The sequence below is a fragment of the Oryzias latipes genome, chromosome 16 (assembly GCF_053564925.1).
Source record: "Oryzias latipes strain Hd-rR chromosome 16, Olatipes_Hd-rR_3.1".
NCBI lineage: Eukaryota > Metazoa > Chordata > Actinopteri > Beloniformes > Adrianichthyidae > Oryzias > Oryzias latipes.
The window spans coordinates 19,312,446-19,328,632 of NC_136252.1; the positions used below are offsets into that span (position 1 = coordinate 19,312,446).

The following is a 16,187-nucleotide window of genomic DNA, read 5'->3' on the forward strand; positions in this document are numbered from 1 at the left end:
TAAAAGCATGCCTGTGCAGTGCAGTCATTCTTTTCAAGGGTACTGCTGTTCTTCCTAGTATCATGTTGCTTCAGACATTGAGATATTCTTGCTTGAAAACAACACATGTAAAACATATGGACATGTCTGTGACTATATGTCTGGACTTGTGCGTGTTGTATCAAATTTTAAAAATACAGTTATTTTCATTGTCTTACTTCTAATTACCAGTAATAGGAGATTATAATATGAAAAACATGTCAGAAAAATTCAAGTCATGGTGGTTCATTGCATAAACATAAATAAATCTTCAACAGGTAATGGCTGAGCAGATGCTACTTACACAGCAGCATCTGAACTGTGACAAAGAAGTGAACTAATTAATGCTTCTTTTCTGTTCTTGATTACTGAAAACCTTTCTAGAAGACAGCTGCTTCACAATCTGCTAATCACATTAATAAACAAAACACTGTTCACCTCAAATGTCCACAGACCAGTGGAATATGTTCAGGAAGCTTCTTCAGCTCCCCTGCAACAAGGACAGAAGGTCATTCCTGCACACTGCAGTTGGTTTATGTAATAACAGGCTGTGTCCTTCAAAAGAGAATGCACCATATTTTACTTTGAGGCTTCTAATCAAACTCAGACATCACATCGAGACATTTTTTTATTCTCAAATTTTTCTGTGCCCACAAGGCAAGATGATTAAAAAACACAGTGTCATTCAGCCGTGGTGTTGATTTCTAACCAATCAATTAATGTTAGTGTACTAACAGAGTAAATGGAGGACTTTCTGCACATCAGCATGTTGGCGTTGTCACAGTACACTTTCACTGCTATACTCTGACAGATTTCACTATTTGTAACTGTTGCATAAAAAATAAGGGAATGCTGAAGCATTCAAAGCCATATTTTTGCCTTTTAGTTTGATTCCCATGCCGTTTTTAGATTACCACATATCATTTAGCTAAAGCAGATAGCTAACCATATGGTGAGTATTTGATTTGAGGATTAAGCCGTTTAGTTACTCTTAAGCATATTAGATCACAGTTCAAAACTGGGGCAAAAGAGGTCCTAGCAAATAATTACAAATTCATTTGATAAGCTGTATGGGTGGGACAGGATCACATGGAAAAATCCATAGAAAACACGTGATCATAACACGTCAGAGATTCAATTTCATTTTGTTTTCATTTCTGCTCCTCCATACAAGAGCAGGAAACACTTCATCAATTAAATCTAAATGTAAATCTCCTAAAATGTGCTCTTTCCTGTCAGAAATTTCATCTTTTCTGCCCAACAATGAAAGGAGATGGAAGAGCATCTAAATATATCAGCAAGTACACAGAAATGGCTTGCAGCGTTGCTGATGTGCTTTTTGTTTTTTTAGGAATTTTATTTTTCTACTAGTGGCCAATTTTTTCGCCCCCATGTGTTTCCACAAGAGACTACAGAGAACCTTTGCCCTTTTTAAAGAAAAATCATATTTTGAAGACTGTTGTTGAATACTGTCAGAGCTCAGTGTTAACCATTACAGTCTTTAATGAGCAACAGTTGCATTGTCAGGCTGCTGGACATGACAACGACACACTTTGAAGAGCAGTTGTCCTTTTTTTTCCTCTTTGCTCCTCTGCGTCCTAATGAGCTGCTGTTGAGTTATGAACTGTCAGGCTCCCCCACAAAGTGTGTGTAATAAAGGAAAGGACCTCTGCTACACTCAGAGCTGACAGCACATAGAGACCGAGGGATGGGGGGCGGGGGTAGTCGCAGGGTGTGTGGTGTAGCATGTTGAGGAAGTGGTTTTTCTACAGGATGCAGTGTGGTGTGAGAACCTGTGATAAAACACCTCTCTGTTTTCCTGACGGCTTCAGTACATTAATTAAAAAAATGCTGCTTTGTCGTAATGAAACCAAAACAAACCATCTGCGTTTCATCCACACAAACTAACCTCTTCAACCTTTTCTCTTTGCTGCGACCGGTAGGAAGTGTTTTGAAATTAAAGCTGTAGAAAACGGCAGATTAGAAAAGTGCCTGGGATAGCTGTCCTCACTGAGAGCTCAGCTCCATGAGCCTGTTCTTTTGGAGAAGGTTCCCTTCCAGCAATGGCATGCTTCATGAAGCCTCAAGCAGATCTGAAGTGGACAATACCATCTGTGCAGCTGGTGTGACACATGCTCTTTTCAGAAGGGACTATGGTGTGGAAAACATACTCTTAATTTGGTTAGTAGAAGGTATGACTGAAAATGTCTTTACTCTGTGTTTTTACATGTACCTATGGCATTTCTCTCATGATGGAGGACTTATATAAAGTTGCAAGATGAGGTTGAATGTCAAACTGGTTACATGTTCTTTTTTTGGGGGGCCAAAACCAAAAACCCAATAAAAAAAATGAAAAGTGAGAAAAAAGGTAACTAGAAAATAAGAAATTTTCAAGATATGATCTTATACATGAGTCCTCAAGATCTACCACCCTGCTTATTACAAAGCCAGCCATGCCCTACTTTTCTGCATCAGCTAATTCTAGGTTCTGATTGATTGACACTTGATCCAGGAAGAAGGGCAGAGATAGCTGGAAAGCAAACGTGGTGTTGGATAGATTGGTTGGATCGTCCTGATGAAGTTTAAAGGTTAACAGAACCCAGTGGTGCCTGTGGCGGAGCAACCTTTCTGGGTAACGTGTGATTAGAAATGGATGATCTGTCAGAAAATAGCTGCTGGATCTGACTGTTAGGGTGATTAGCTGTGTGCCATGAGTAGAAGTCATTTGTTTGTAACCTGTAGGCACATTGTTCTACAGTACAAAGACCTGAGTGGGGCTTAGAGCAATATTTGACTTCTGGGGTGATATTCAATCAACATTGACTCTCTTCCATTAAGGTAACTGTGTTACATTAGATTAGTCAACAAAACAGGGGAAATGTATTTTCCAAGTGCAAAATGTAAATGCTATGCTTACTTATTTACGTTATCCTTTTTGGGGAACAATAAAGTTGGCTATTTCTAAATTGAACTGAAGGGTTTTGTGTTTAGTTTCACTGAATGATTTAAATTTATGAACATTAATACATTTTAAATTTTATGAAAATCAACATACAGTAAAGGCAAACTTTTATTTTTATTTTTTATCCTGCAACTTTTTTCTTTTCATGGGTTCTGGGAAACAAAACACCAATCTCCACCCAACTTTCCCGAATTACTGTCATGCAGCAGCAGCAGCTAATAGTCGCTGAAGTACTGTAATTTTTGCAAGTTATGACTATTTCTGAAGAAAGCTGCACTGTGGGGGTTCAACTGGGAGAGGTTTTTTTTTTCTTTTTTCTGGTGAGTCACATCCTAATGATGCCTGAAAGCTCGCTATGACTGTGAGCTTCTGTAGCAAAACGGGAGAATCCCAGAAACACAAGCTGAAGATAAGATTTAAAAGAGGCTTTCAGCTTCTTTTCAATTTAGTTAACATAGTTTAAATGCACATTAAATCATCTGGTTTCAGCTCAGCTCAAAAGTTGTTCAAAGACTGGCAATACAGCATTACATACAGTATTACATACAGCAGCACAATGTCTGTTAAACACACATTTGTTTTTTTACAAAGCTGCTCACCTTTGAGCAAAAATGCTCAAGGATGCAACTTGAGAAACTGAAATTACTTTAACAATTTCAGAGTACTTCAAGAGAATGTTAGAAAAATAAGACTAAAAAAAATCTCTTACTTGTGTCCGATGTTTGCTTAAATCCCTCAACACAAACCAGTTGTTGTTGGTAATTACCAGAGGAAAATAAGACTTTCATTTTCATGCCTGACAAAATGTGTGCACTGGATAAATTGGATTAGTACATCCTGTGACATTTTGTCTTTGTTCCATGAATATGAAGGATCCTATTGAAAGCACATTCAGGCTTTTAAAACTTTTTTTGAAAACATTTTATGGCTTCTATGATATGATAACAATATGAAAATCCAACACAAGTAACTAACACATTTAGGAAAATGAAAAAATACACAAATTGAAAGCTAGCTGCCTCTGATAAATGAAATAAAAAAAGAAAGAGCTAGCATTTTATTTTTATCCTCTCTTGTGAGCATAGAATACGTCAGTTTAGTTGTTAAACGAGGTATTTAACGAATCAAATGAATCAATTTATGCATTTGACCAATCGGATGGACCCCTTGATGTTGTTGACCAATCAGTCGGAACCCTTTTATGTTATATGCTCGCCTCCAATGTAGACTAGTTTCATTTGAAGTAAAATTTAAGGTATGTTGAATCTTATTTAAATTAAACTGCAGTGAAATGGAAATTATTTTTTGGTTATTTTGCCATTTGTTCATATATCGCAAGTTACATCGTTATCGCAATGTTGATCGCTAATATCCCGAGTTTTTTGTCATATCGTGCAGCCCTAACTTCAGGCTACTTATCCGCTGTGACCTTTGATTCAATCCTTAGAGTTTAAACAAAACAAACCAGATGTTGGTGTGAAATTATTACATTGTCGTCCCACCATCAAACTGAGTTCAAGTAACGATCCAAATCTGACAGTAACTTCAAATGAAACCAAGGAAACAGAGCTAAAACATGGCGGGTCAGGGTGAGGGTGTGAAAAAACTAGTATGGCGAGTAAAGCAGGACGATTGTTTTCTCTGCAGTACCTCTGGGTTTTGATGGCAAATTATGTTAGAAATTTGTTAGAAGTGCTTTCAAGATGGTTTTGGCTTCTCTGTATTTGTCGGCCTGAATCCTCCAGATAACTGAGGTAATAATGCAAATGTTGGCAGCCTAGCAGTCATTTATCAGCCCTTTTCCAAAGAGTGTACCTGTCTTCTGCTATAAGTTGGATGATGGAGCAGCCTGGGTACCAGCAAAGCCTCTAAGGTTGTGGAGATGCTGCTTGAAAACTGTATCGGTTTTTAATAGAAGCCATCCAAATCACTTAGTGGAGAGCAAGTCCATCAAAAAACTTATGTGCAACCTCAACAAATTTTGTTTTCAATGAAGTGATTCAAAAATAGGGCTGCACAGCGAGAAAGCCCCGGTTCAAATCCCAGCTAGGACCTTTCTGTGTGGGGTTTGCATGTTCTCCCTGTGCATACGTGGGTTTTCTCCAGGCATTCCAGCTTCCTCCCACAGTCCAAAAACATGCTTTATAGGTTGACTGGTTACTCTAAATTGTTTATTGAAAACCAAATAATTTTAGGCATACAAACTTGGAACACTTGCTCACTATCAGAGCACTGTGGTGTTAGACTTTCACTCTAAAAACAACTTTTGACATGATTCTTTCTGAAAAATGAGGTATGCCTCTTAAAAAAAACAAGTATGCACACTTGAAAGAAAAGCTGAGTAACAAATTGAAAGCAGTTTTGTACAAACGGGTTTCTTTAGACATAAAAGACTTCATGAAATAGGTTCTACTGTAAAGCATGTTGCATGACTGGATTTGCATGGGCAGAAAGACATTCTTTGAAACCAACAAAGTCAGTTCCTCAACTCTAAGAGGAAGACTTTAAATGCAAATGAGGCGGCAAGATTTATATTTATGAAGCATCATTTTTGAGGCTAAGTCTCCTAATTGCTTTCTGTGCACCAAGGCAATAGACCGAACTCCCACTGTCAACAAAGGAGAAAGTTTCTTGCAGATAGACTTCTTTCTCTAGCAATGTGGCTTTTGTTCTCTGCAGACGCAGCCTACACTTACAAGGAGGAGAGAGAAGGGATTGCCTTAAGCCTGCAATTCAAGACCGAACCAAACGAAATGAGAGATCCTTTAAAGCATGTTGTACAACCAGATCTATCAACAAAAAAAACAACTTTCTAAATGATTTTGTCTAGTCACTAACCTGTTCGACTGGAAACAAAAAAACATTAGCAAAGTTATTTATTAGTTTGGAAGCCACACACTGGATTTGGAGAGCTCATTAGCATCGTGAAAACTTTTGAGTCCTTTGAAACTATGATCTTACCAACTTTACGTCAACAAAGTGCTTTATGAAGTTGGTAAAACTGCTGCTGTGAGTCTAAATATATATTTTTTCCTATTGTAGCAGTACAGAAACCTTTAGAAAAGTAAACACAACATGCTTGAAGATAGAAATAGTAATTTGGCGGTGTGGATTACGGGACATGTACGAATGCATGGTTTTTCAAGTTGGGTTTATTGAAATGATGGGAACTAGTCCAATTTAAAACAGCACTCATTATGTTTAAAGCCAGAAATAGCTTACTTCCAGTAAATATACAACAAATATTCAAGGAATCCAAGCTGAACTTCAAAAAGCAGTGCATTCGTACTACTACTACGGTACTTAATTCAACAGTATTGATATTGGGAAGATGGTGAGGGTACCACTGAAAGATTAGCCTCTCATGTACTCATGTATTCTCTTTTATCTTACATTTTTTTATTAAAAACAAAAATACATTCACTCACAGGAAATTGATCAAAAACATGAGATTGTCTATGAAAATAAATTAGATGAGTATCGACAAAGTGAGCAAATCCTCAGTTAGGCCGAACTAAAAACCAGTCTTACAGCTGAGTTACAGCATAAACACTTGCATACCATGATAAAAAAGCCCCAAAAATCTGCTTAGTTTGATTTAACATTCCTAAACTGTAGTAATGTTTTTACACTCTCTGGTAAGAAAAAAGTGTAATCTTTATTTTCTTGAATTTGTTATATCTTGCTCAATTCTTTACTATGCTGCATACAGTGTATTTTTAATAGATCAAATGATTGTTTTGAATATTAGGCATTAAAAATACATATAAATGTTTGCATTTTACACTGACTTTATCACTTTCATTAGTAATATCTGCTGTCTATAAAAATTTTGTTGACTTAATTATCATCATCATCATTCATTTATTCATTTTCTTAACCGCTTTTCCCTCCTGGGGTCACGGGGCTGCTGGAGCCTATCCCGGCCACTTGTGGGCGAGGGCAGGGGACACCCTGGACAGGTTGCCAGTCTATTGCAGGGTAGAATGTCTGCAAACACACACCCATTCACACCTAGGGACAATTTAGTTTTTTGTTTTTGGACAGTGGGAAGAAGCCAGATACCCCGGAGAGAACCCACGCATGCACGGGGAGAACATGCAAACTCCACACAGAAAGGCCCCCCGTTGATGTAGTTTTTCACATCCCCCAGCTGGGACTTGAACCGGAGGCCTTCTTGCTGTGAGGCAAGAGCGCTAACCACTACGCGACCGTGCAGCCGACTTAATAATCACTTCTTAAAATTTTACCACTGTATATTTAAAAAAGTACAAGTATTAACCCTTAAAGATTATATAAAGTCTCTCTGTCTATGCTGCTGTTTGACTGCATCTCAGGCAGTTGTTTAGATTTATAAAACTCCTAAATGTGGACAATCCCTCTTATTAACGGCTAAGTTATGACTTATTTAAATATTTGGTCTGTGTAGTTTGTCATCCAGTCCTGTCTGTCAATTTGCCGTCAAACGATGAGAGCACAGCTTATTTTCTGCTACACGAGTGCAGAAAAACAAATCATTCTAAATAACTTAATGTATTTTTCAGTAAGCACTAAAAGGCTTTTAGAGGACTTGCCAATTCAAAGCGTCTTTCCTGCCATCCTCTCTCTCTTCAGCCTTTCCTTTTGGAGTGGAGAAATGTGCCTGGTTCTGCAGCTCTAGTCCCATCTGGCCTGTTCACACCAAGATGAACCCAGAGGACAGCAGCACGGCCTTACCACAGAAGATTTCCTCCATGTCATCCAGCAACAGCAGCTCCTCCTCTAAGCATGACAGCAGACAGGTAGCTCTCAGAATATTTTCTTGGATTTAGGACAAGAAGATTTCACTTTTTATTTTCAAACTACGACACTGTTCTCGCAATCAGAATCAACCAGCCACAGCCATATATAACTTTAAACTGGTTTAAGCAACCATTTTCTCAAACATTTATACTTGTGTAAACCAACCTTTCTTAGTTTGCTGGCTTGTTTCCTCTGAGCATTTTTCTACTTACTAGTCTAGAGATACTTGGCTTTTATTGTGTTAGGGTTTGCTTTTCCTTTTGGATATTAAAGAGTTTACAATGACTGAAACATCTCACGCTCATACTCTTTCTTTAATCATTAAAAAAAGCAGAAATCTGATGGCTGAAATAAAGTTCTTCCTCCAACACCTTAAGCAAAACAATTCTCCACTGTAAGCGGGATACCAGAATATGATGTCAAACTGTTGTGTTTAAGTATTGGACAAGAGCTAATGTAACTGAGCAATCAGTCCACTGTTATGAGAGCCAAGCTCAGAGCAGAGTTGGGAAGGACTTCTCTTGTTCAAAATCCTTCTTAAATTTGTATGGACAGCCTTGTACTGTACTTCATGTGAATGTTCATCTATCATCTGGTTCGCATCTGGAGCTCAGCTATGTGGTTACTAAATGCATTTTTCAAAACTTGCAGAGGAATCCCAGAGATTTCTTTGCTGAGGTGCTCATAACTATTTTAGGGAGACATATGTTGTATTTGTACTTCCTATGCTCTTCTATCTTATTGTCAAATCTTTTTTTATTTATTTTTTTGTGGTTTCCATTTCTTTGGATTTTTTTTTCCTGTCTAGATTTTCTACATTCTAAAGTCTCTTGCAGCATGGTTGCTTTGCCACACTCCATCTTCATCACCATGGTTACTTCTAAATGCAGCTCCAGCAAAGTAATCATTCCTGGTTAATATAAAAAATGACTCACTCTCAGTGCACTGGCGCAGAATAGAAACCTTTGGTTTACACGCTAGAATATAAGGATGATATGTTTAATTGCCATCATGCCAAATCTATTGGCAGGAGCAGCTGCACTACTGCTTCCATTCTCTGTTTAAAGTAATGACGTGGGGGGTTTTTCAAGGAAAAAAATCTACTGGTTTTTATTTTTATGTTAAGCTACTATTACTTTGTACATGTTTAAAACCTGTTTGTCAAAATAGTAACAAAATTAACCTAAAGGCACTCTAAAGATGGCAATTCTTTTAAAAACACTAAATTCTGAAGCATTTAGCTGTTGACTGACTTTCTTCACACACACAGGGATCAACGTGTCTTGATACAAAGCAGCATTGTGTTGTTTCCAGGTGTATCCCTGTACTGCTATTTTGAAGGCACATGTAGTGGCTTTTTACAAATTGATTCAGTAAAATCAAATATGTCTTAATTTAGAAAATTTGCCACTGATTCAACTAGTCTTATAATAGACATTTCTTCATTTCTTGTGTGTTTTTTAGGAACCAAAAAACCGTTCAGTTATTTTTTATTTTAAGAATCCATAGTAATCCAAAGTTATCTTGACGTAAATTCTTCCTTTGTTCAATTTAATTCACTAGTTAAATGCAATCTGTTTTTCTTACCCAAACAAAAATGGTTTTGAAAGAAACGTTTATTAAAAATAACAACCATTCAGCTTTTAAAAGTAATACTTGTGAAGAATAAATATTTTCTTATATATTTAAAAGAAAGAAAATGTATTGAACCCTAAAATTCTGAGATCTGCAGTTTAGGTATAAGACAAAATAAGGTAGTGTCTACTGGGCTTTGAAAGGAGAAAGTACATTTGCTGTAATCAAAAGCAAAAAAAAAATCTTTTAATATTTCATTTGGTAAATGCCAGACTTAAATTACTGAGCCTCCTCATTTTAAGGATAACATTTATCCCCCTGAGCCAATGATTTTGACAAGAGGCATCATTCAGCAGGAGGTCCAGAGCTTTATGTAGACATTTGTTCTCATTTCCAACAATCTTTTGGCAACATTTCCCTGCTTCCGCTCAAAAACCCATCTTGATCTTGTCCTGATCGTTTTTAATAAGAACTCACAACTTTGTGCCAGAAGAGAAAGCCATGAGGAGCACTGGAATTAACAGAATCAACCGTAAGCCTTGTCCTTGTCTTTTCCACATCCTGCTTTTTTTAGATGACCTTAACTGTGCGGAACGTTGGAGTTAGTTGCTGTTAAACATGCTGAGACAACAAACTGTGAAGCACCTTAAAGCTCTGCCAGACCCAAAGTCTTTCAGGACAGGTGGATGCAAACTAGAGAGGACATTTGAGATTAAGCACTGCGGTATCACTGTGATTTGTTTACATAAACAGGATCCTATTTGACGGATTGATTACAAAGAATCAAGAGATTATTGTGCTGTAAAATAGAGATTAGTTTCTTTGAGCTGATTTATGAAGTTTAAGTGGAAAATGAAAAACATTTACCACCAAATGTGTTCACATCAAGTGTTTGCAGAGCTTTCCTGGAAATCTCCCCACTGCACAACAAACACCTTAGCTCCTGATGAAAACTCATAATCTTTATAAATCCTTTGAAAGATTTGCACCAGATATTCTTAATCCCATTTTCAAAATAATAGTTGACTCTGTAAAGCAGACTATGAGGTGAATGTGTAAATCCCTGAACTCGCTGCAGTTAAAACCCTCTAATCACTTAGCTTCCCTTTGACCAAAACCTTTAGCAGAGATGAACTTGTTTACTCAAACCTAAATTATTTATTACTCCAGGTCAGTATTTACTGGGAACTTGGTTTATTCCGCACTTTAGTCCATAGGGCTGTATGTATTATGTATGTTTACTGCATGAGTGTTTTAGGTATTTTTTGTGCCTTTAGTCTTTTCCCTTTTTAAAATGCCTCTTTTGTGGAAGTTAAATAGAAAAAATGTCCTTCTCAAAACAAGCGAAAAAATATGGAATAGAAGATATTTTTCTCTTGTTAAAAGTAAGTGAATAAATCTGCTTATGGAACTAGTAGAATTTTTCCTGGTAAAATTTCTTAAACTTGGTTGTGATATCCTATCCTTTTAAATTAAAATTAAGTATTGAAAATAGTGACAAAAGCACTAATATTTAGGCATTTTGCTATAGAATTGAAAAATAAGTGTTTTGGGTCAAGAAAAGCTATAGATCTTTAAAGTAGGTATTTTTATGCACTTTTGCCCCAAATATATTCTATTTTAGGAGCCATAATGGTCTACATATTTTCTAGATCATAATCTTAAAGATGAAAGATACGCATTTAGGATGAATTTCTCTTAAAAATGGTTTATATGTTTACTTTTGACTTTCAGCACTGCTGTTGTTAATGCATTTTTACTGTCATCGCCAAAAAAAAGCTTCCACTTTCCTTAAATCAAGCAAGTCTGTTTTTTAAAAAAGACAACCCACCATTCACAAATTTAAGTTTTAATAAAATGGTTTCGTTACAGATATCGCTCACAATAGAATATTTTTAAGATCAAATGACTCAACAAGACACAAAAAATCTATTGTCTTAAAACAAGTAACAGTAACATCTCACTGAAAAGTTACTAGTAAGTATTGTTTTGTCTTAAAATAGATGTTATAAAATGTTTAAACTAGAATCTAAACAATAATACTTGGTGAGATTTGGTGTTTTTGCAATGGTTTTGATTTTGATGAAATCACTGAACTGTTCTCACTCTGCTGTTAATGAGTGTTTATCTGAGGGCTCATAAATCTGACGTATCTGCAGGACAGCTGGGAAATGGTGGAGGGCCTGAGTGGAATCTTAAGCAACGCCATGGAGCCCCAGAAACAAGAAGGCTACATGCTGAAGAAGAGAAAGTGGCCTATGAAAGGCTGGCACAAGGTATAATAAATTGCTTCTTTTAGACGTCATAACAATTTTTTTTATTAACCTATGACAGCCTCAATTCACCTCAACACTTTTCAGCTTCTGTTTATAAACCTGCTGACATGAAGCGTTTGGGTAATTGAATAATGAGCGGGTGATTTTTGCTGCACAGGAGTCACACGTGACCCTGTGTCAGTGCCTGTTTCCAGATGCTCTGAAAGCTTTCCTGGGATGATAATGCTGAGGCTTCTAGGTGTTCCACTCAGATGCATTAGCTGATGGCGTCTTTGTTACTGGAGCTGTACGAATTTAGTATTGACTTCTAGTCAGAGGTGTCTGCTTTCAACTGCCTGATTCTCTGCATGTACACTAAGAGCCTCAAGAATTACATTTAGAAATGTAGCAGAGGGAGAGTATTACATCAGAGTAAAAGTTAAACTAATAAATGCAAAGAAGATGAGAGTCTGGGAAGACAAACCTCTATTTAGCTTGATAGTTAATTACATAAACTATCAAGATGTTGCCATGTGAGGATCACAGGCTCAACATACGTCAGGCTGGTTGTCAGGATTATGGCACGTTTTTAATTTACTCGCCGTCTTTCTCCCTCTTCACAGAGATACTTCTTCCTTGACAAGGGTACCCTCAAGTATGGCAAAAGCAGATCTGATGTGAGTACAAAAAACACCAAAGCTTTATAATCATCTTCCAAATACTGATGAAAGTGATTGTCTATAAAAGTCTTAATTTCCTTCATTATTGAGAAGCTAATATTTGCTTTGCTTCTGTCGTGTAGAAGGTCACATTGCCCTGGTCAACTCGACCCATAACAGGATTGTTCTCTCGTGTTTAAATTTTGGAGAATTTGTACTATGTTGAGTTGATTTACCTTTGCAAGATTGTGTGATGCGCTGCAGATCGAGAAAGGAAAGCTGCACGGTTGTATCGACGTTGGATTCTCTGTCATGGCCATCAAGAAGAAAGCCAAGTGTATTGATCTGGACGCCGAGGAAAACATCTATCATCTGAAGGTAAACCGCACAGCCAACCAATCAACGGCATTCCCACAAGCTCAGAGGAAGTGAAAAATTAAAAAGAGTGATCGTTACGTTTTTTTTTTCATCTGACCAAAAGACATACGACAATTTAATGTGGGACATGCTGTTCAGACGTCCTATGGGTTGTTCTTGTTTATCCCACCTCCCCCTTCTAACATGTGGGATCTTCTCTAAAGGTTAAAACCGAGGAGATGTTTGATGAGTGGGTCTCCAATCTGCGTCACCATCGCCTTTATCGGCAAAATGTTTCCACGATTCCTAACGAGAAGTCCTTCTGCTTCCCGCACTACCCCTCCCCTAACTCCCCCACTTTGGCTGATGCTGCTTTAATCAGAAGGGTACGCTCGACCTCAATCACACACAGTGATGCAAAATAAAAGAAATCAATTCTGTGTTCTGCTATGTATTAATCCCTTGATGAGAATGTTTGCAAAGAAAACGAATTGTTGTGGGATTTACCTTTGAGAGTGTTTGCTTCTGCAGCGCATGTCAGTACGAAGGCAGTCCACAGTGCATCCTGCAGGAGCCTTCCCTCTGGGCTCCAACAGCCAGGCCAAAGTCGTCGCCTGGCTCCAGTCCTCTGAGGAAATGGACAAATGTTCCAAAGGTGAGACAGGAATATCCTCAAGTCTGTTTTAACCATTGACTGTATAAGAGAAGAAAAAAAAGAGAATTTTACTGAGTGACCCCTCCCCCTTGCATTTCAAAGTACTCACTGGTCCCAAAAAGCCAAAATCCCACAGACTTCTATTGAGAAAGAAATAGCCTTTCATGATATTTTTGCTGTAGGGCAAGTAATTTCAATTATAAACTGACCAATCAGATGCCTCAGTAAAAGGTCTTGTATAGAACGTTCAAAGTGTTTGATTGACAGAAAAAGTTTTGGAAAGGTATTATAGATAAAAAGTATATTTTCGTTGCACTGCATCACTAAAGAATGATGAATTATTCAATTTTTATTGCATAAAAGGAAAACAATAAATATAGCACTATCCTGATGGTGAATTTGGCCGTGTTTGTAATGGATCAGGAGAGTTTTTTTGAACAGACAAGCTATGCAAATTTATCTGCACCTCTGTTCAGCTGTCCCCCCACACACACACACATTCAACAAAATGTTTCTGTTTTTGAAGCTTGCTGTGTAAAAAATTGTTTGATTTGCTGCGTCAGACACATTCTGGCAGACAGATACTGGCATGAGCATTAGAATCCACTTGTATACAAGTTAAAAGCAGAAAGGTCTGGCTTTGGTTTATCAAAGGCTAATAAACAAACACATTTTGCACAAACAAACACGCATCTAATAAATAAAAAAACAATGTATAAGCTTAAAGTAGTAGAAAGGATTGATGCTGTAACCTCACAATCAATTAACATGAAATATAAAAGAGTATTGATACCGGGAAGTGTCTTTGTGAGCTTGTGCATGGTGGTTTTCCATGCTAGAATGCATGACTTTGCAGCTGAGTCGTGAAAAAGCAGGTAAATGTTGTCTGCCCAACTAGAAATCCAAATAATAATAAGTGGAACAATAAGAAATATACCAGATTATGTGAGTTAGCAAGGATGATGGTCTCTCAACATTTATTACCAAGCTTAATAATGAACTTAAAAATGTCAAAGAACAATATATGAACATAGATTTTTCCCTCTAGCACAGCAGCTATGAAACAATATGCAAAAAAACATTTTGGAGAAAATGGTAAAAAGCCTATTTACACTGGCCTTGTCCTTATGAAGGTTTGTCTCTAAACTCGCTGATAAAACTTACTTTTATTTGACTATAAATGTCAACTTCTAGTACTCACAATGTCCAAGTGCTACAACAACTCTTCAACGGTCCTTCCTCCTCTGTACTCAGTAAATAAACATGAACAGACACCCGTCCATAACTTCAGACCTTTTAGCAGAACTAATTTGAGTTTAAAAGATTCAGTTTAACTAAAGCCAGCATAAGCCTGGTGTTTGGTTCACTCAGGGACATACTGATACCACCAGTGTGCACTCTTTGCTACCTGTGCAGAGAAAGCTTGTTAAATCTGTCTTTAATGGCCAAACTTGTTGAAGTTTTTATGTTTTCCGAGGGCTAAGAATTCCTCTGCCCTACAGACCTATCAGTGTGTGAGTCCTACCTGCTGGAGCTGAACCACATGCTTAAGAACATGGAAGTCCTTCACCGCACATACTCTGCTCCATCGATCCAGGCACTACAGGTCAGCAATGTTTCATTTGATTTTTGCATTTCTCAGAATTCTGTCCATAAAAGGTTTTTGTAATTTATTTTATTCCTTTATCCACTAAGTGATATGAAACCAACAGAACTTTGTGATTTACAGCAGTTACCTCTCTGTTCTGACCATCTGGATCTTTGTGTTTAAAAGAACTCCACATTTAACAGCCCCAAGAAAGAAAAGAGGCTTCAGAGAAAATGGCGCGCTAAAACCTACAGTAAAGATGTCAAAACAACATTGCAGGTGGAGAACGTGGCAATGCAACATGATCCCACTTATTCCTTAGTGCCATGACTTTCAGCTTTGATCTCATTGCAGGTACCTGGGAACATTTCTTCTGGCTCCACCCGTCTCCACGCCTCTAACCCCAACCTGTCCACAGCTGCACTCCTCAATGGAAAAGCTGACCCAGAACCCCTAGATTCTCCCTTTGATGTTGCAAAGCTGCAGGAAGACTTTTACAGCGTTGCTGCCAACTGTGAGTGAAAATTGTTGCCATAAATACTACTTGGTTGAACAACTTTAAAAGGAATGTCCAAGACTTTCAATTAATGCAATCTTTGGCTTTCTGCTGTCAAAGGTACTGGAGCTGAAACTACTTCCAACACCTGTGTCAAATCTCTTTTACATGTGTTCCCCTCTTTTACTTTGTGAAAGCTGCACAGTTTCTTGTGTTTATTTTTAGCTTATCTCAACAAAGAAGGTCGTTTTTTTTAAGTCTTCCTTGTGAGCTTTTAAGAGAAAGGCTTTGTGTGAAGCATCAAGGAGATTATTAGAATATAGACTCTGCGTCAGTGTCGCTTTGAAACCTTCAGTTCATTGGACACATTGCGAGAGACCGGCGGACGACCCAAATTCCTGTAGATCTACAGTTTTTTTTAGCTCAAAAGAAAAACATTGAGTCTGCCTGATTACTGTTTTTTTTTTTTGTTGTTGTTTCTAAGAAATGATCTTTACTTATTAAAATGCCCTGGAAGTACGCAAATGTCTCCCTTGAATTCTCGCAAGCGGTCTGGTCCCTTTTCTTCTTTACTATTTCCTTTTGCAGAATAAAGGACTAAAATATCCTTTCTGAAAATAGATATATGAATCAATTACCCCAATTCTTTGCTGTCTCAACGCTAAAAGCATGAAGATGATCGATTTGTGGTTTACGATAACCATCAAAGAAGCATAGATTGCCTTCATGCTACAAATGTATGTTTTTTTTAACCCACCAGTATTTGGCAGCTGTTATATTTTAATTGTTAAAATGCATTAATGCTACTTTAGAATGTAGATTTTGTTGTTTTTTATTTAT

General features: G+C 37.4%; 1 protein-coding gene across 3 annotated transcripts in view; it reads left to right on the forward strand.

The window, feature by feature from the left end:
- Nucleotides 1-16,187, forward strand: part of osbpl3b (oxysterol binding protein-like 3b) — a 28,515-nt gene that overhangs the window by 2,334 nt on the left and 9,994 nt on the right. For 2 of the 3 annotated variants that reach the window (XM_078932801.1, XM_011485174.3), the window contains 9 exons: nt 7,595-7,761; nt 11,497-11,613; nt 12,216-12,269; nt 12,516-12,629; nt 12,833-12,994; nt 13,140-13,263; nt 14,766-14,869; nt 15,038-15,130; nt 15,206-15,365. In XM_078932801.1, coding sequence (XP_078788927.1) covers nt 7,666-7,761; nt 11,497-11,613; nt 12,216-12,269; nt 12,516-12,629; nt 12,833-12,994; nt 13,140-13,263; nt 14,766-14,869; nt 15,038-15,130; nt 15,206-15,365 — 1,024 coding nt within the window. In that variant the 5' untranslated portion in view covers nt 7,595-7,665. The remainder of the gene's footprint in view (nt 1-7,594; nt 7,762-11,496; nt 11,614-12,215; nt 12,270-12,515; nt 12,630-12,832; nt 12,995-13,139; nt 13,264-14,765; nt 14,870-15,037; nt 15,131-15,205; nt 15,366-16,187) is intronic. The other variant, XM_078932802.1, reaches the window with a different exon arrangement.